A 20,637-nucleotide genomic window follows, 5' to 3' on the forward strand; every position below is an offset into this window, starting at 1 on the left:
GCTTCAACTTAACAAATATTCAATTCCATAAATAAATAATATTATCGACCACAAAAAGAACAACATACATTGAGTTAACATTTTTATATTGGATCTTTAAAACGGAGAGGTGTGGATGAAGCTGTATGAATGAATTGGGTGTATGGGGATGACAATAATTTGCGTGTCTCGACATATTGATGGTGCGGTGAGCATTGAGCAGTGTACGACTGAAAATGATGTATTGTAAGCATGACTGTAGCAAGCTACGGCAATGCTTCATCTCTAGCTCTCTTCATAACCGCGGCCAATTCACATGCAACAATCTCCAATCTGATTATCGTTCTTTAATTCTCTCTCTCTCTCTCCCTCGATAATTTGATTGATTCACCTCCCATCCCTCGTCGGCTCCGTTTGGGTAGTTCCCATTTTGGGCCATCTATTTTTATCGACTTCATTGGCAAGAATACGTGGGCTTCAAGTGAATTCTAAATCGGTTCTATTTTTCACGAGTAAATGTTAGTTAGCCAATGGGGCTATTACGGCCGTTGACATTTTTTTTGTCTCAAGTTCTAATGAAAATCTTTATACAAAAAAAAGAGTTAAATTATAGATGGAAAACGAATGATGTGAATAGGGTGAAATAGCAAATACTAGACATTTTCATAACACCCAAAACAAAATCTTTAACTAGAAAACACAGTCGATTTACTCAACCTAATTTTCACGATTTTTGAATAATATAGTGAAAACAAGTTCAACATAATACACATATGAGTTTGACTAAGAATATCTCCAATATATTACTCAATTTTTTTTATAATAGTGCAACACCAATATCGAGTTGGATTTTACTTCATTTTTTATTCAAAAAAATATTTTAAGTGATTCCATTTTATTTGATAAATAATTATTACTATTACCTTCTACTAATAGAAAATTACAAATTAATCCTATCTTGTTATTAAACATCCATAAAAGTATAGTTTATTTTTTTGTTATAAAAATATAATTAATTTATTTAAATTAAATATTTATTATTAAAAATTACAATAAAGCGTAAAAATATATAAACCAACATATTTTGATTCCGTAATAAGTATTACAAATATTTTCCACAAATGATCAACTAATACATTTCATTAGGTATTATGAGCTTTTTTATCCATAAATTTCTTAAATTGAGCAAGAAAATTTTAAAACAGGATATTTTCATTGTTTGGGCAATATTCACAGATTATGGACAGTTCCATAAATGATTTACCGGATTATTGAATCACCTATTTTATGTTATATTTATTATATATTTTTATGTTTACTTTGGTATTTTTATTGGTTTATGAATCTTTATGTAAAATTATTAAATATTTTCTTATGAAATATTATATTTCTTTTCATGTAACTGTATTATTTTAAATATTATTTAAGTATGAAATAAAAACATTCAAAATCTTAAAAACCATTTTATAAAAAAAAAAATCAATTCCAAAATAGAGTAATGAATAAGAGTAATCCTTTCTATTCTGGAGTTGAAAATAAACGGAAGATGAAATATATTTTACTCCGAAATAGTATTTAAAATAAAAATAGAATAAACTTGGAGATGTCCTAATCAACTATATTTTTCGTTTTTAGTAACATATTTGAGTGTGAAATGAATCTCCTATATATTAATTGAGAAATATTTTAAAAATTGTAACTTCAATTTTGTAATAATTAAAAAAGACCCCAATGCTTAGGTGTCACTCAATTAGATAGTCAATTACATTCATATGAAAAATAAGTAGGTTCACATTCGATTTTTATATATTGCTAGATACATTCTTTGGTCAAACTATATGATATGATAATATGATATGATACTTAAAATAGAAGCATTTATGATTGTTCCGCTAGATATAATTACTATTTTATTTTATTTCCTTAAATAAAACCTACGGAATTACCATAATGACTAATATATATATATGACAATTAATGTTTCTAATAATAAAGATTTGATAACAATTTATATCTCCTCCATCATTTTTTGTTTCATTTTATATTATTAAAATAAATTAAATAATCGTATTAGCTATAAAACTAAAATTAAGATTTTTCGTATATGTTATATTTTGAATTTTTAAAATGACAATAAATGACTAAAACTATTAAAATTATTATGTTAAAAATTAATGATCAATGGTTTAACACTTTTATTATAAAAAAATACACATGATTTTAAACCCACATCCGATAGAAGCATTTATGATTGTTCCGCTAGATATAATTACTATTTTCTTTTCTTTTCTTAAATAAAACCTACGAAATTACCATAAATGATTAATATATATATGACAATTAATGTATCTAATAATATATATATATATATATTGATAACAATTTATATCTCCTCCATCATTTTTGTATAATTTTATATTATTAAAATAAATTAAACAATCGAATTAGCTATAAAATTAAATTTAGATTTTTTGTATATGTTATATTTCGAATTTTAAAAAATGACAATAAATGACTAAAACTATTAAACTATTATGTTAAAAATTAATGATCAATGGTTTAACACTTTTATTATAAAAAGATACATATGATTTTAAAATCATATGAGTAAAAAGTATTATTTAATAATAAAACAAATAAATATATAGATTAAACTATATACCATAAAAGATTACATAAATATTTTAATTTCAAAACTTTCAATGAGTTTTCAAGAACATTTATAAATTATAAACTTATTAAAATTTTCACATTAAAAATTTTGTTATCAATGATTTAATTATTTTGTTATAAAACGATATAAATGATCATAGAACCGTATGATTGTGAAGTTTCATTTAATAAATAACTATATAAAATATAATATATAAAATATATTATTCTTAGAAAAGTAAATTGGTTCATCTTAACTTATATTGCATTTTTTATTAAACTAACTATCGAATTGATAAATAATGTACAAAAACAATCTCGCACTTTCCTTAATAAAAGATATGAAATTACCTAATATAATAAACGTATATATGAAAATTAATTATTATGAATAGTGAATATTTGATAGCAATTTTTGTATCTTAGTTTTTTTATATTATTAAAAGATATTAAAAATCACATTAACTATATAATAAAAACATTTAGATTTTTTCTTATATGTTATTTTTTGATTTTTTCAAAACGTTTATAAATTATTAGAAATTTGAATATATCACTTTGAAAATTTTGTGATCAATAGATTAATTTGTTTGCTATAATAAGATACAAATAATTATAAATTGTATTAACATGAATTTTTATTTTATAAATATTCAAATTAAATAATATATATATATATATATATATATATATATATATATATTGGATGCATCAATTTTATTCGTTCAGTTGAAAGCTTTCAAAACTATGTGGAAGACTAAAGTCAAAGTAATTCAATTTTGGAAATAATAGTTCTCAATGATGTGAAAGTTAAATATTAAAAAATTGTAAAACATGGTTTTGTAATAAAAACGACTTATTGACCATATTACAGTTTTATAGATATAAACATGGTGATAAAAAATTTAAGTCCAAATTGATCAGACTTATCATAAATTCAAAATAGATTTCAGTACACAATTACAATTACAAATATTCAGCCCAACATATCTCCTATATACAGTATAACATCTTTAAATTAATAATCAATAAATTAATATACACTAAAAATCTATATAAATTAATATAATTTTATAATCCCAAATTGAGTTTTTGGTTTAATTAGTATATCGATAAATTAATAATCTCTATAAATTAATAAAAATTTATAATTTTGGTGTAGTCCAAAAATTATTAATTTATAGAGGTTTCTTTGTATATATATATTAAAGGAGAAACATTTTAAGAAATTTATTCACACTATAATGGAATGTGGCAGTCTCACAATTATTTAAGAATGAACATTCACACTCTAATAAATTTTTTCACACTCTACGTAAATGTGTTCAAACTATGTATTTTATGTTTTATTTTTAATATAAAATTCACATGTAAGGTTCCAAAAAATATGAATTTAAAATCCAATTCTACGATAGGATATTAATATATGATAAAAAAACAATCCAAAACCAATTAATATTCAAATTAGGGCTGTTCAATATGCTAAACCGAAGAGTATCGAACCGAACAGAAATAGATAATATGGTTTTGTTTTGGTATATACCGTCGTAATCAAATGGATGTAATTTTATAAAAACCGTAGGATTTGGATATGATTTGATTTATAACCGATTAAACTGAAACATGTAAATATGTATATATTTATAACGACGCATTAATATCTATTTGTTATATGAGTTGAACCATAATTATAATTTGTAAATCACTTGAATCACTTGAATTATAATTAAGTAACAATTTACTGCAACTGAGGCTTCTTATTTTCTTAGTCTTTCTTTTTCGATATTTTTGCTTTATTTTAACAATAACTAAATTGAAGTAAAGATTATAAATTTGATCAACAATTAGTTGAAATTCTTTACAATTTTTTTTTATCTTTAAACAAACAGAACTGTGTTCAATCGAAAACATATTAATTTGATGAACACTAAATATGGAAGAATATAAAAGCTTTTATTTCATGCTTCAGTTTTGTCTTTTATTTTTATTTTCAAAATTTAGAGCTTTGATATTAATTTTAGATTTGATTATTTTATTAGATGATAGAAGCATTTTTTTGTTTTTCATTATTTTATTTAAATATATAATATTTTTTAATAAATGACTTTTTGACAATATTACTCTAAAATTCGTATAATATATAATATGATCTCAAACTAAATAATTATTTTTGGTATAAAACCGAATAAACTGAAAACCGACGGTATATAAGCCAAATCGAACCCAAGTAAATATGGATTTAGAATAGTAGTTATATTTTACTAACCGAAATACAGTAAAAACCGAACATAACCGAAACCAACCCGATATCCGGATTGAACACTTCTAATCTAAATGAAACCGAACTATTGTTTCATTCTCCAAAACATAATAAAAATAACAATTTCATTCCGCGCAAGGCACGGATTTTATCATAGTTAGAAGTTATTTGCCGACCAAAAAAATAATATTTAGAAACGAATTTTTGTTTTTTGAAGTGCCGAGAATATCAATTATCAAAATTGATAAAACGTGAAAGACAAAAAAAATAACAGATACAGGAATTTGAGTGGTAGAAAATGTTAGAAGCATTGATGTTGCTAATTCAAGTCACGTCATGGCATTAACTTCGTTTTTCTTAATGGGCAATAACGCCAAAATACATAGTACTAATTTTTGGCTTTTAAATTATTTTGTCTATACTGTAGTTTCGTTATCAACATTTTTATGCTGTTACCATTAATACTCCATTATACAATTACTACTATCAATTCTCTTGATACCAACAACCACAACAATTATCACATTTTGTTAAAATAATAATGACTACGGCGCTTCTTCTACAACATTCATCATTTCAGTCTCTATTTTCTTATAGATTTTTCCATTGATTTTAACTTCCTTCTCTTCTTCCTCGTTTCTATCAATGGTGATCAAACACAATCGATGAGAAGTTGCTGTTAATACAGATAGAGAAATGGAAATACGTGTCGTAAACGAAAAGTAGTGGAGGAGCATTAAAGTATAGCCCAATGAATGAGTTTTGAGCTGTTTGAGATGCTTCCTCTCTGCTGTAATAGAGAGAGCGCAATAACTCTGTTCTCGATTTAACCCACAACTTCACATTCAAGACACAGTAATCCACATGCCCTCCTCCTTTTCTACCATTTTCATGCACACCTCTCTCTCTCTCTCTCTTTATTTTAGAAAGAAGAAACTTCTTTGTTGTCTACCAAGAAGATGAAGAAACCAGGATTTGTCTTCCTTTTGGCTGTCATTATCCTCTGTGTCTCACTCGTTTCTTCTGGTAACCTTTTTTCATTTGTTTGTTTTACTCTTTTTAGTTCGATATTGAATCTTTCCGTACCAGAGTCCAGACTTACACGGAATCTTCTATTGTCTTTGTATACTATATTCCTCTTTCTGTTTAAAAATTCAACTAATATTATTGATAATAATTACGTGGGAAAAATGGCAGACATGAAATTAGGTTTGGAGGATTACAACTATCCAGTGGATCCATCTCCGACAGCAAAACATTCGATCGAACCAGGTCCTATCGAGCATGGAAACCCATCGAATCCTTATATTCCCAAACCTCGTCCTTCTTCTCCTCCTCCACAACCTCAAGACGGTGGTTAAAACCAAATCTTATCTGCTTCAGTAACTCTTTGTGCTAACTTTCTTGTATCGTACACTATGTTAATTAGTTTTCTTATCTTATTTGTTATCTAAATGGACTTATTGGTGTTCTATGGGATTTGAATTGACAACTTTGAAAATATGGGCCTAATAAGACTCAGTTATATCATTCACGGGCCTTATAAAGGCGGTGGTCCCTAATCTTGAGGAGACAGAGCCTAAAGACGTTGGTCCCTAATCTTAACCGTCAATATTGTTGACTTTTGCTACTTGGAAGACCCAAATCAAAGGTCAGAACAAGATTTCAGAAGCTTAATACACGAAACACATGTCCTCAAATCACAAACAAAACAATGATACTCAGCGTGCGGATTAGTGAACAATCAAATTACTATCAGCTTTAAAGCCTGTTATAATGTTTTCATCAATTTGGTCCACACACACAACCAAACTTAGTCCCTCAGATTTTCCGACCCTTCATATATACATATATACTAAACTTTGTCCTTTGGGCCAATAATGGTTCAACCAAAACTCTTCTGGTTGTCGCTACATTTCCTTAAACTTTCGTTCTCTCTAGGTTCTCTCTATATATTCCTCAAAGCATTATTGTGAAAACCCATGAATCTTTTTAATCGAATAGACTAAAGTCATGATGAACCTAACGCATGATTCTGAATTTCTGATATCCACTTAAAATTGTTCTAGTCAAATCTAGTATGTGATATTTATTTGTACAGGCTATAGAAGTGGCCTCCACACTTTGAAGTTGTTTTTGCCAGCAAAATTGTATAAAGCACATTTATTGGTAAAATACTCGTTCAGTTTTGTCTTAATAAAATATAAGTAATTTAGTATAATTTAATTTAGAACTTCATCTTAAATTTTTGTTTCATTAATAAAACTAAAGTTCAATGTTTCAGAATTAGTAGGTTACCAAAATCACGACACATGTCAACTAAATTAATACATCAAATTTAAATGAAGAAATTCTAACTTACCTCAATTTTGATACATTTTTAAAAATTTACTTTTAAATAACAAACATTTTTATAAATTTACATTTTCATAAATATTTTAAATTTGATCTATCTTTATAAATGTTTAAAATTGTTTATAGAAGTTTATAAACCTTTCTTCAATCATATAATCACTAAACAATAAACAATAATCACAAAACTCAAGACCCAAATGTTAGTATATTTCTGAGTGAGTGTATTTTTAAAAATTATTTATCAATTATAGTATATTTCATACAATTTTCAGTTTTATTACGTGTAGATACATATTTTAGTTAGGTGAGTAGTAAATGAAAAAAAAATTGTTTTTATCCAATTAATAAAGTAAAAAGGAAAAAAACTCAAATGTAGGTAAAATGATTAAAGATGAGAGTAGACATATGACAGAGAGGTAATCGTATCAAATTATAAAAACATAATTAAAAAAACTTTGACGGTTTATTTATAAAATAATAGGATAATCTGCCACGATTTCGTACCTTTCTCTTTTCAATGCAATAGTAGGCGTAATGATACAGAAGTGGCCATTTTTATACAGTTGATTGTTTACAACTGGGTCGTCGAAATCTGGCCTTTGGATTTAGTGAATAATTATAAGAATTCAAGCTAACAAAAGACCTCGTGTATCACATGGCAAAGTCGCATATATAGGGTGTATCATGTTTGTGTTGTGTGTATATATATATATATACTATTAAAACTGAAATACTAACATATGTCAGAATATATAAATTTAATATATAATTTGATTTAATTTAAATATTTGGATAGAGAATCAATAATTATTTTTAATATTTTTAGTGTTTTGATTATATTTTAACTATTTAAGATATTTAATTTTGACTATTTATTTATATTTTCAAGTATTTAAACCAATTTAAAAGTAACATATTTATTATGGATGTTTTTCTATATATTAAATCTAAAAATAATTAATATATATAAGTATATAAATCTATTTTGAATATATTCGGGTATCTGAAATACTTTGGTTCGGAGCGGATTTGGTTTCGGTTCTCTAAATACCAAAATTTTGAATAGTTTGGATATTTAATCAATTTCAATTCGGATTTTATACTATTTTTTAGATCGGGATTGGTTCGGTTTTTTGGATTCAAGTTTTTTGCTCAGTCCTAATATTTGATATAGAAAATATAAATAGTAACACATTCTAGAAAAATCTATCCGCACGGAAGTGCATGTCAAAGTCTAGTATGCCCTTGATACAAGAAGGTTACTTTAAAGTTAAAAGGTTAATTTTAAAGTAAAAGTTATTCTATAGGGCAGCTTTTTTTTGTCATTAGGAGTTTTTGAAAAATAGTTCACAAGTCGAAAGACTTAACTTTAGTACAAACGGAAATCACCAATAGGTGCATGAAGAAAATCAACTCCAAAAGAAGAACAAAATAAAGCAAACAAATAGGGGGATGCATCATCGTTGTACTGCAACAGAAACTGCCTGCAGTTTATCCTTTTAGTGCTTCCTTGTTCAGCTAACATGACAGCCAAGCAGGACCATGTGACAGGTCCATGTCGAGCCACGTACGATTGGTGTCTCTGGTCCCTTATAACACTTTCTGCAATCTGGTTAGAAATGTTGTTCCCAATAGACTCCTGTCGTCATTGGCATAGAGGGCCAAGAGAGCACAATAACATAAATTGGCATTCCCCAAGCATCGAAATGGCTGATCGAGAGCTTCCTTAACCCCCGGAGAGGAGACTTCAAAAACCACATTCCTAAGCTTCAAGTCAGCCATTGCTTCTGCAAGAAGGGAAAAATAAATTGGGGCAATTGGATATCAATGAGGAATTGGAGGAACGGGTTTATTCGTAATTAATCAGTTTTATTCTTTTATTAAAAAAGTCAGTTTTATTCTTGTCCTAAAGAACGAAAGAGGTAGAATTTAAAAGCAGTAATTATTAACCATTGATTAATGGCTGCCTAAGTAAGTACTCCAGTTTGTTTGAAAATGATTTAATCAATCTAAGTGTTAAACGGCGATTTATTTCAGTTCAATCTTTTAGAATACATTGTACATGCTCTACTAAAAGAAAGTGTATATCGATTAAAATTAGTTTCAAACAATGTGACATAAATAGAATATAATAGTACTTTGGAAACAAAACATAAGATTAAGAACGTTCGGGCCACCACCAAAGAGAAACGAAATCGTATCGGAGATCACGAGCTTACAATTTCCCTAAACAATGCATATAAATACTATAAATATCAGAATAAAAGTGGAGAAACTTTTAGACAGCTAATGGATGAAAGAGTGGGCAATCAATCATGTTTCAGGTTGTCATTACTCGCTAATTAATAGTTAAATATATTACTATATTCCAAAGTACAAAAAACTTAATCACAACTTCACCACGTCTTCTTATTTTATTTTATTTACAAAAATAATTTTTCACATCTCTTTCTATAAATATGTATACGAATGTCTCACAAATCACACAAGTCCCAACTTGTTATTCGACTCATTCCTTTTTGGTAACGAAGACCTTTTCATATTGTTTCATCAACAATGCCTCTCGCAATCCAAGCCTTTTTCGTCGCTCTTCTCTTCTCTTGCATTGCTTCAGCAGCTATCGTCGAACATGTTTTCCACGTATTTACTACTATGCCAATCTCTCCTTTTCTTTTGTTTTTTTTTTCTCTCCAAAAATACCAGTTACTACATCATTACAACGTAGTATACATGTGCTCATAATTTATGTGTTATATAAAATATTTCGTATATGACTTTTGGGTTTATTCGAAAAAAAAGAAAGATTAGAAAAATGGAAATACACACAAATTTATGAGCCACTCTTAATTATATGCCGAGGGGGAATATTAACGGTCTCTAATCAATAACAGGTGGAAGACGTGATGATGAAACCGTTGTGCAAGGAGCAAATGATACCGGCTGTTAACAGAAGTCTTCCCGGTCCAACAATTGACGTTAGAGAAGGCGACACTCTTGTGGTTCATGTCATCAACAACTCAACTTACAACATAACTATCCACTGGTAGTTAACTAACTTATTACTCTTGTTATTATAATTTGATCAAATAAAGATCGTTTTCTTTGTATGTGTATTCAAATAAAAATACTCCCTCCGTTTTAATATAGTTGATGTTTTAGAAGGATAATTTTGTTTCAAATTAGATGAAGTTTTGAGATTTTAAGGTTAACTTTAACTTTACTGGAAACTATTCAACCAATTAGATTTCACTGTCTTTTTTATTATTGGTTAATTGATTCTAAAGTAATATTTTTAAAATATTTTTTTTAGAAAAATCTAATTTTCTTAATCTTTGTGCAAGAAGGCAAAACATCAAGTATTATGAAACAGAGGGAGTATTTGTTTATGGCTCACAAATATGATATATAGGCATGGAGTTTTTCAGAGGAACAGCCCATGGATGGATGGTGCGAATATGATAACTCAATGTCCGATTCAACCAGGTTATAACTTCACATATCGATTCGATATCACTGGACAAGAAGGTACATTGTTATGGCACGCACACGTCGTTAATCTGCGAGCCACTCTTCACGGGGCTATAATCATTCGTCCCCGATCTGGTCGTCCCTACCCTTTTCCTAAACCTTACAAAGAAGTTCCTATCATTTTTGGTAAGCATTCCCGTTTTTAAAATCGAAGTCTAAAAGTAAAATGAGATTCACTTACGTTGACAAGTATATATGCAATCGAATAAATACATCATAAATACATCTTCTGTTTTAAAAAATCATAAATACATCTTGTTTTATAAAAATGTTTAAACTATTATATCATATCAATATTCAAACTGATTTTTGGGGTAAAATCATTTGAGACAATACCAGCTTGGCTTGGCTGGGGTTAACTAACGTAATGCAATTTGCATTTTTCAAAAAACTTGTTGTAGTTGATAAATATTACGTTTTAGATATCCGATATAGCATAATATGATATCATTCAGATGGTTAATTAATTTGTTTGAAAATAATGTTTATGCAAGCACAATGGTGGGACGTAGATCTTAGAGTTCTCCAGCTACGGCCAGCTCCTATTGCCGATGCATTTCTGATAAATGGCCTCGCCGGAGATACATATTCTTGCTCTAAGAACAGTAATACTCATTTCTCTACGCAAACTGCTTGGTTTCTAAAACGTCTTGTTAGTTATTGTATTTAGTGGCATCCACAATTGCTTACAAAATAAATAATTAAATTCCTTGTCGTTTGGCTTGGATAGGGATGTATAACCTCAAGGTAGTACAAGGAAAAACATACTTGTTAAGGATTATAAATGCGGCGCTCAACACTCACCTCTTCTTCAAAATAGCAAATCACAATGTGACAGTTGTTGCTATAGATGCTGCCTACACAACTCCTTACGTCAGCGATGTGATGATTTTGACGCCGGGACAAACCGTTGACGCACTTCTCACCGCCGATCAACCCATTGGTTTGTACTACATGACCATCAGCGCTTACATTAGTGCCCACCCTATCGTACCGCTTCCCACTGATAGAACCATAAATGGTATGGTCGTCTACGAGGGTGCCACGTTGAACACATCTCCAGCAAAGACGACGATGCCTGAAGGGATGAACCACATTTCGACTGCTCATAGATTCTCCTCGAACATGACCAGCCTTGTGGGTGGACCCCACTGGACGCCGGTGCCTCTCCATGTGGACGAGAAGATGTTCATAACCATGGGGCTTGGTCTAGACCCATGTCCTTTAGGAACCAAGTGTCCTGGACCGTTAGGTCAAAGATATGCCGGTTCTCTCAACAACCGTACTTTTCCAATTCCGCAAACACTTTCTCTACAGGAAGCTTATTATTACAATATTAGTGGAATCTACACAGATGATTTCCCCAACCAGCCACCGCTCAAATTTGATTATACAAATTTCGAAGTCACTGGTGATAATGAGTACAAAATGTTGTTTCCAGAAAGGAAAGCTAGCGTCAAGAAACTTAAGTTCAATTCTACAGTCGAGGTTATTGTACAGAACACAGCCATAATCACCAGTGAGAGCCATCCTATGCACCTTCACGGCTTCAACTTCTACGTGTTAGGTTATGGTTACGGTAATTATGATCCAATCAATGATGCAAGAAAGCTAAATCTAGTCAACCCGCAAATGCGCAATACTGTTGGTGTACCACCAGGTGGATGGGTTGTACTCAGATTTATCGCTGATAATCCTGGTTAGAAACATTTTAATTCCCCTCTCTGCCCCCAAGACATGAATCTCACTTACACCATATATATGTATATCTATTGGGCTAAATATTTGATATCATATTTGTGCAGGTGCATGGATGTTTCATTGTCACATGGATGCACATTTACCTTACGGAATTATAATGACTTTCATAGTTGAAAATGGACCAACACCGGAAACAAGCTTGCAACCTCCGCCGTCGAATCTTCCACAATGCACTCGGGATCCCAAGATCTATGAGTCTCCCACTACTAACATTGATTTGTCTTATTAGAACAAAGTAGGCAGTTGTTAGTTTTTTGTTTGATCCTTTTTTCTTTGGGATTTTACTATTTACAAAAAGAATTGTTTTTTTTCTTTACATTTATTATAACTACCATCGTAGTTATTATTTCCTCTTCTGTTAAAAAATAGAATAAAGTCGTTTGCTCTCTAAGTTTCATTTTTTGTTTCTTTCACCAATTCAAATACTTACTAGTCCTGCACCATTATATTTAAAAATAGTTTTTATTAATAATTTTATATTTTATTATTTTATCAATATTTTAATACAAATTTGATTTAATAATATTAAATGAAGTTTAAATTTTTTTTTATTTTAATTTATATGGAAGAATATATATATATTCAAAATTATAATCTTAGATATATTTTTATCTATTTATTTTAGTTAAATATATTAAATCAACTTGCATAAAATTAAATAAAAACTGATATTAAATTTGTATAATTATCAAATATTTAAAGTAAACAGTATTTATAAAAATTAGATATATAAAAGAAACTAATGATTTTATGATTAAATTTATAATTTTTGATAAAAGTTGTAGATAATATGAAAATTTTAGTAATAAAATTTTCATAATTATAAAAATAGAATTAAATAATATTATAAATGTTTTAATGATGATATATGAATTATTACTGTATTTTAAAATGTTTATCAAAAATATAAATCATAATTAAATGTAATGTATGAGTTATTAGCATATTTTAAAATGTTTACCAAAATAATTAATGTAATTGTTCATATCATATTTATCCATATGCCATGTTATCTCATATCACATTTTTAATGAAATTGAATGTAGTGTAGAGAGGACACAATGCAAATTATTTCTCAAATAATTTCTATTGTCAACCCATTGACTTACAAATATCTTTAAGTCTGACATCTCTGCCTGGAGTGTTGCCGTGGTGGAGCAGAATTTGATAGACCTGTTAAAACATTGGACGAGTTCATTGCTGCAACCACATCGGTCATCCGACGAAGCTTCGGGGACGTGTCTTTGCTTATTTCACGGTCTAGCTTTGGTAGCAGAGAAAGAAGCACTCCTTGGCTCAACGGGAGCGGGTTCATTGCCAGCAGTCTAGGGAGATCCACCTAGTTATAGGCACAAACAAACACACAATACAGTAAATTAATTGATTGTTTTGCCAACTTTAGGATACCGAAAATCCAAACCAAAATCAAACCTGTGAGCAAGGCCATGCTACTATAGACACCAGCGAAAGATTCTCCCTACTTGTGTTCAAATATCAACATTGATAGTTCTGTGGTTGGGTCCATAGGTGTTTCAACATGAAACAGGGATTGTATGAGTATATACTTGTTCAAACTCAGAAAAAAAAAGAAAGAGCTTGGAATCTTGGTCTCTAGAGATGTATATACCTTCTCAAGCACCTAAAATTCCGTTATTTAATTGAGTAACCAAGTGATTGATCCACTAGAGGTTTCAAATTGGGCTTGTTGCCTAGCTATCGCTGTTTCAAGCTTTGAGTTAACGGATTTTTGAAAGGTATTGACTTCTTTGTCACCAATTCCTATTTGTCTAGAAAAGAAAGCAGTTTTAGAGAAAACAGTTTTCATTTTCAGTAATGGACTTTCTCATGAATCAAATTTACATTTCTCGTAAACTACTAACCTGGAAGGACCCTATGATTGCAGACCATACGCTTTTTCAATTGGTGGTGTCACTGCAAGTGGTAGGACAGGACCAATCTCAGCAAACTCCTTTTGATATTCTTTCAAACAAAATATTTAACTTCTTGCTCGTCAAGTTTGTCGTTGCATTCACAGTTTGCTGGACATGATCACACAATGCTGTTTCTTTCTCAGCATCAGCATTTGACTTGCTAGAGATCTCTCGATCATTCGTCTTAAATCCACTTCTAGTCTTTCACTTTCTTTAAGCATCTTCTTCTTCTGTGAAAATGACATGTTTCAACGTTTCTAGGCTAAGATTCTCACAAGTGAAATCATTCACCAATTTAGAAGACAACTCGTACTCCACATAACCGAGACGTAACCGGTTAGCTTTTTTTTTTGTTTCAGCTGAGAAAATCCTGCCAACAACACTCCACCGCCAACCCTCAATAGAATTTTAACAAACAAGTGATGGGACACGTGGAACCAGTCACCAATGGCTACAGTAATCAATCCAAGAGTGACGCCATAATCTCTCGCAATGTCAAATCCATGTGATGTCAGATAGAAGTGTAGCGCCTAGAAGTTGGAAGCCCAAATCATAAACGGTTAGGGGTGCTTCTCTACCAGCTCCTCCGTCAACCAAGCTAGTGAGGAGTAGACAAATGTCTGAGCTATGAACTTGACGTTTCTTATATATACACTAAAATATGCCAAAATATGAAGAAGACATAACATGTCATGGAGACAATAGCGATGGGGTGCGGTATGATGTTGAATTATTTTCACTGAAAAAAATGCAAGGGATTTTTTTGTTTTTGTTTTTTTTTTATATAGTAGAATACTTCTTTCGGGTATTCTTCTAATGTAATGACGTAAACTACATAATTCTTATACAAAAATCTAATTTTTGTTTTAAAAAAAAATCTATTTTTTTTGTTTAAGAATACCTTCGTATCCTACATTTGAAGCACATGTTTCTACGGTTATTTGTAAAACATGATATGTCTATGCGGACATGAATAAGATTTCTATCTCCTTTTCAAAAAAAAAAATTCTTTATACTCCTTTGTCCAAGGAACTGAATTTTTTCTTTAGGCTATTGTCTAAAACTTTAGCAATTCTATTGATATTAGAAAATACAACATAATTGAGACTTCTAAATAGTCTTTTTGTAATTGGTTTCTATCAAAATTTTCATCTGTAAATTTATTTGTAAATTCTAAAGATCTTTTAATAGGTGTTATGATACCTTGCGATTATGCTACTAAAAATCTGATTACAGTTTGGAATAAATATATTTTTGTTTTGAGAAAAACAAAACCATTTTTTTTCTTGAACACAATAAAATGTCTTGTGATTTTTGAAATGTTTTTCAATATAATTTGCAAATATTAGTATAACATCAATATAGACAAGGGCTTATTTGCTTAATAATCAAAATCATAATAGAAATTAAGTGTATGACATTGATGTTGACATAATTAAAAAACTATCATTTGTGTCTCATATTATCCGGTTATACTCTCTGCATATGCAAGTTGCCAGTACCAAAAGAAGAAAGAGATGACACGATGGTTTATGAAGTCAATCCATTTTTTTCTTTTTTTCTTTTTTTTTTGCTTAAACTCCTTTGTGTTATTGGAGATGATGTAGCAAAATAATATATGGTAAATTAAGCACATACGTATGATGTTAACAAAATGAAATGTGGCCGATATTTATTGTACACTATTCATACTTCACACAGTCAAACCAGAATGTTTTATTCCATATAAACAAAATAGTATATAAGAGTGAGTTAGTAAAACCCCCACCCAGATGATAACACTAAACCCTAACCTGGAAATGTCAACTCACATCCGAGATATAAACAGTTTTCTCCGTTTTCAAATAATGACATTCACCAGGTTCATAATACTATACTACATAGTAGATATAGTATACTACTTTTAGAGGTACAAGGAACTAAACTTTAGTTCTCATTAAATAATTCAGAGGACTTTAGTAGCAAGGTTATATGGATGTTGTACTAATATATTATTGAATAGAATAAACTGACATTACGATATAGATGAGTTCATATCACTAATACAAGTAATAGAGTAATGAGGGTGAGTTAGTAAAACCCTCACCCAGATGATAACACTAAACCCTAACTTGGAAATGTCAACCCAAATCCGAGATATAAACAGTTTTTCCCGTTTTCAAATAATGACATTCACCAGGTTCATACTATACTACATGGTGCATATAGTATAGTATTTTTAAAGTGTACGGGCTCGTTCAATAATTCAGGATGAGTTAGTGAAACTCAACTTAGATGATAAAACTATACCCTAACCCGGAAATGTTAACCCACATCCAAAATATAAACAATTTCCCTCTGCTGAGAAATATTGACAGTAACCAGATTATTACATGTTTATGAAATAGTATAGAAATATGTCACGAATAGTATGGTATCCTTGCATAAATAACTATACTAAAGAATATATAGTATACTATTTCGTTGACTGAATATAATATAGACGACGAGTTCATCTTCTTTAATTCTTCTTTTTTCAAACGTGCTGATACACCTCCACTTTGTTCACCATCGTTATTCTTCACCACCATGTAAATATCATCTTTGTCTCCTTTCTTTTTTTCCGACACAACGATTCTTCTACCGGTCCGTCGTCGTTATTTTTCACCACTGGAACACTAAAACAAAAACAAAAACAAAAACAGAGTAAAAACAGAAACAGTAACTGTAACAGAGAATAAAAACAGAAACATAAACACAATATAAAAATAAAAACAGAAACAGAGTATAGGCAAAAACAAAAACAAAGTAAAAAGTACGATGTCACCTCATTCTCTACGGTGACATCTTCTCCTCCAAATTCAATTTCATAAGTCATGAATCTTTGTTTTTTCCTTGCTTTGAGATAAAATGGTGTGTGTTTGTACGTACCAAAAAGAAACAAAGATTTGGTGAAAAAAGGAAGAAGAAGAAAAGAGATGTGTATCAATAATAGCCATATCATATTGTTTATTTAATATTTATTTTAATATATATTTCTCAGCAGGTTACACAGGTCACAACTAAAAGGTAATATGGCTATTTTTTATATTGTGGAACTGGTATATAGATGATTTAGGGATTTTAGCTATGAGATGAATTAACATTTGTTTGATGGTTGTACAATCCAATTCCCCTATCGACAATGCAAAAATTAAAAAGTCAATAGAGTTTGGAAATATCATTCATGATTCATTAAAATTCAGAAAATGCAGTTTAAACCAAAAAAGGTAAATGTGTTTTTAAAACGATCATTTTAGATATCTTGTAAAAATCTTGATTTTAGATCAAACTTTAAAAATATATGGACTAAGTAATATAATTGAAGTATATACTTTTTTATTTGATGTTGGTAAATGATCGTATTCTGCTTTTCTAATTTAGTTATTAATTGCTAAATTTGGGTGTTCTTTTAGTTTCAGAATTTTAGTTACATAAGAACAGCACAAGGTCATTGAAATCTTGATTTTGAAATTAATCTTTTACTAGGCTGAACCAATATCAATCAGAAACTTTGTTATAAGATTATCTAATGTATTTGCATTTGCAGTATCGTTTACAATTTTATAGTGACTACTTGATAGGCAAGAGGGAAAGTTATATTTTCTTGAGGACTTAATTGACTGAATATTTTTTCACACACTAAAGAAAAAAATAAAGGATATATATTACGTTGGCTGTTAGTTGGAATCTTTATTTCATGTCATAATAGTACAATACTCCACAAAGTTTAATAGAATGTTATTAAACTTTATTCCAACTAACAACCAACGCTAATTCAAAAGTTGGAATACCTATTTCATTTGTAATGTTTGTTCAGGTTCAGGTTACAACAATCTAAGCAGTCGTCCCTTCCAGAAGTTGTCACATTTATTTCTATTTCCAAAACGGAAAGTGAATGACATCACGGTTCACAGAAACAAAGCTTAAGTTACACCAGAGAAAAACCGAAAAATGCAAGTAGGAGTAATAGACACGATTACATAAAGACTTGAAAACATATCTTCCACCCAACCAACATGACTAAGCAGAGGCCAATATGGAAGATGAAGTTGGTAAACTGAAGTCCACACACATTCTTACTGTTGCCTCTTTAGAGTCTCCAACTTTTTCATCAAGCAAAGATACCACATACTTGTAGTCACCCTTCACAGATTTATAGGAAACAAAAAAGACCGTCAGAGAGGCAAACCAAGTGTATACTTTAAATGGCAAAAGTATCTAGAGCTCCACAGACTTTCGGGAGTTGGTGTTGATTTCGATCCAGGGTTAAACAACAATAACAAATATATATATGTTGATTTCAAGCAAAAAGTGTTTGTAGGGATAATTACCTCAAGTATTTCCTTAGGAACTCCCGGAAGAGGTAACACAAAGTTGGTGCCAGATTCAATAGCGCATGCCTCACTCACCACACAGAGGGTGGATTGTCTTAGAAGGTCAGTAATATTCTCAGATTTGGCGTACACCTCTATAGATCCAGCATGGATGCTTTCTTCTGTATACAACAATCAAGAAAATATTAGAAACTAAAGCAAGAAAAGGAGGGCTGAATCATGGGGACGGATCATACAGAACTAGTACGTACTTGCATGACCGAAAACCGCAATGCTTAGCTCTCCGTCGTTAGGCCCAACCGGGTTAGGAGAGATCTCAACACGAGTGACGGTACCGAAATCATATCCACTTTCTACAACAGGCGTAGATATTAATTGAGGAAGTTATATGGGTCATCAAAGTGTCAACAAACAATAAATCTTAATTCTAACCACTCGAGCACTAGCATTTGTTATTAACTACTAAAATACATGATATATTTACGATAAATTCACAGCATTTAGCAAAAGAAAAAAAAAGATAACATTCACAGCTTAATTTAATTTTGATTAAAGTTATTCTCATTGCGAATCCAAAAGCGACGTTTATCCTCGTGAAAAGGTAAGATGTAGGAGAAGAGGTACGTTTCGTCGTATTGATCTCTGGTTCAAGATATATCCATTTGTAGTTAGAAACAGAGATTGGGCCAATCAGTCTATGAAATCGAGGGCCTATATATGTGTATTTCTGATTGATTTATCAACTAATAAGAATATGTTATACCACAAAAAAAAAAAAAAGAATATGTGTTCTATATCCTATACACTGACCATACACAAACACAAGCGTACTATACAGAAAAAATGCAGACTAGCTAGCAGTTTGATACGTACTGTTGCAGTATTCGAAATTGATGGCACGCAATGCAGGCAAGAAAAAGAGTGATCCAAGGAGAAGAAGCAGAGGCTGGACGTGAGATATCGCCATTAACTACTTCGTAGATTTTCAAAGAGGGAAAATATTGTTTTCTTGTGGTATAGGTCCTTCCACGCCTATGATTTTATAGTCTAACTCTAAACTATATTTTTTGTTTTACATTTTTAAAAAATTTAATTACCATATATATATATAATATATATATATATTTTAATCATATTTGTGTAAAATACCTTTTAAAAAAATATTATTAGTATAAGATTTTAAAATTGTATTGAATTTGTGATATTGCGTAACTATACACCTATGCTATAGTAATTTCACATAGTAATTCTTTTAGTGGGGTATATATGTGGTTTATAGCCAAATTAGATATAATTTTCATACTTGATCAAAACCGCGGTTGAACCGGTAAACCTGGTTATAAACATATATTTAGTAGATGTTTTTATTAGTTTCGTAATTATATAAAATAACATTATACTAATTAAACAAAATAACATGTTATATTAATCAAATATACGGTTAAAATTCTGAAAAGAAAAAGGTTGAGATTATTAATAATACAAAAACATAATTTTCATATTTGTGTGTTTTAATTATATTTATTTTTTTATTATAATTATATTTGTGTAAAATATTTTTTTAAATGATTAATAATTTTTTTAATAATTGTACTAAAATAGTTGGATTAAATTTATATTAATAGATCATGTTTCCAATTCAATAGAATATATATTGTTGTGCATATTCCTATTTTCTCTAAAAATATATAGTCGACAATTCCTATCTAAATTTGCATGCTATATAGTTTATATATATTACATATATATGTAACAGAGTAAGGCGTAGAGTAATATAGGTCAATCATTAGTAAAATAAAAGAAATGAATAGTTTCT

At 29.7% G+C, this 20,637-nt stretch overlaps 3 protein-coding genes across 3 annotated transcripts; 2 read left to right on the forward strand and 1 right to left on the reverse strand.

Moving 5' to 3' along the window:
- The first annotated feature begins 5,443 nt into the window (after window positions 1–5,443).
- LOC108840807 (uncharacterized) lies at window positions 5,444–6,363 on the forward strand. Its single transcript, XM_018613627.2, has 2 exons — window positions 5,444–5,917; window positions 6,089–6,363. Exons 1-2 carry the CDS (start codon window positions 5,851–5,853, stop codon window positions 6,250–6,252), a joined length of 231 nt encoding a protein of 76 aa, XP_018469129.1. The 5' UTR covers window positions 5,444–5,850; the 3' UTR covers window positions 6,253–6,363.
- Window positions 6,364–9,792: 3,429 nt separating this feature from the next.
- On the forward strand, window positions 9,793–12,768 carry LOC108838683 (laccase-8-like). Its single transcript, XM_018611573.2, has 6 exons — window positions 9,793–9,886; window positions 10,138–10,289; window positions 10,656–10,900; window positions 11,269–11,379; window positions 11,505–12,473; window positions 12,580–12,768. Exons 1-6 carry the CDS (start codon window positions 9,803–9,805, stop codon window positions 12,762–12,764), a joined length of 1,746 nt encoding a protein of 581 aa, XP_018467075.2. The 5' UTR covers window positions 9,793–9,802; the 3' UTR covers window positions 12,765–12,768.
- Window positions 12,769–18,336: 5,568 nt separating this feature from the next.
- Window positions 18,337–19,846, reverse strand: LOC108835161 (MD-2-related lipid-recognition protein 3). Its single transcript, XM_018608449.2, has 4 exons — window positions 19,695–19,846; window positions 19,073–19,174; window positions 18,819–18,982; window positions 18,337–18,630 (listed from the first exon to the last, which is right to left on the reverse strand). The coding sequence occupies exons 1-4, from the start codon at window positions 19,786–19,788 to the stop codon at window positions 18,508–18,510; spliced, it is 483 nt and encodes a 160-aa protein (XP_018463951.1). The 5' UTR covers window positions 19,789–19,846; the 3' UTR covers window positions 18,337–18,507.
- Between the last annotated feature and the right edge of the window lie 791 nt (window positions 19,847–20,637).

The sequence above is a fragment of the Raphanus sativus genome, chromosome 2 (assembly GCF_000801105.2).
Source record: "Raphanus sativus cultivar WK10039 chromosome 2, ASM80110v3, whole genome shotgun sequence".
NCBI lineage: Eukaryota > Viridiplantae > Streptophyta > Magnoliopsida > Brassicales > Brassicaceae > Raphanus > Raphanus sativus.

Bases quoted from the DNA above. Each gene is read 5' to 3' on its own strand.
- LOC108838683 (XM_018611573.2), top strand. From the start codon at position 9,803: ATGCCTCTCGCAATCCAAGCCTTTTTCGTCGCTCTTCTCTTCTCTTGC. The intron at 11,380-11,504 runs GTAATACTCATT...TGGCTTGGATAG, and splicing joins ATATTCTTGCTCTAAGAACA to GGATGTATAACCTCAAGGTA. The intron at 12,474-12,579 runs GTTAGAAACATT...ATATTTGTGCAG, and splicing joins ATTTATCGCTGATAATCCTG to GTGCATGGATGTTTCATTGT.
- LOC108840807 (XM_018613627.2), top strand. From the start codon at position 5,851: ATGAAGAAACCAGGATTTGTCTTCCTTTTGGCTGTCATTATCCTCTGT. The intron at 5,918-6,088 runs GTAACCTTTTTT...GAAAAATGGCAG, and splicing joins TGTCTCACTCGTTTCTTCTG to ACATGAAATTAGGTTTGGAG.
- LOC108835161 (XM_018608449.2), bottom strand. From the start codon at position 19,788: ATGGCGATATCTCACGTCCAGCCTCTGCTTCTTCTCCTTGGATCACTC. The intron at 18,983-19,072 runs GTACGTACTAGT...TGTTGTATACAG, and splicing joins TGCGGTTTTCGGTCATGCAA to AAGAAAGCATCCATGCTGGA. The intron at 18,631-18,818 runs GTAATTATCCCT...AAATCTGTGAAG, and splicing joins TTCCTAAGGAAATACTTGAG to GGTGACTACAAGTATGTGGT.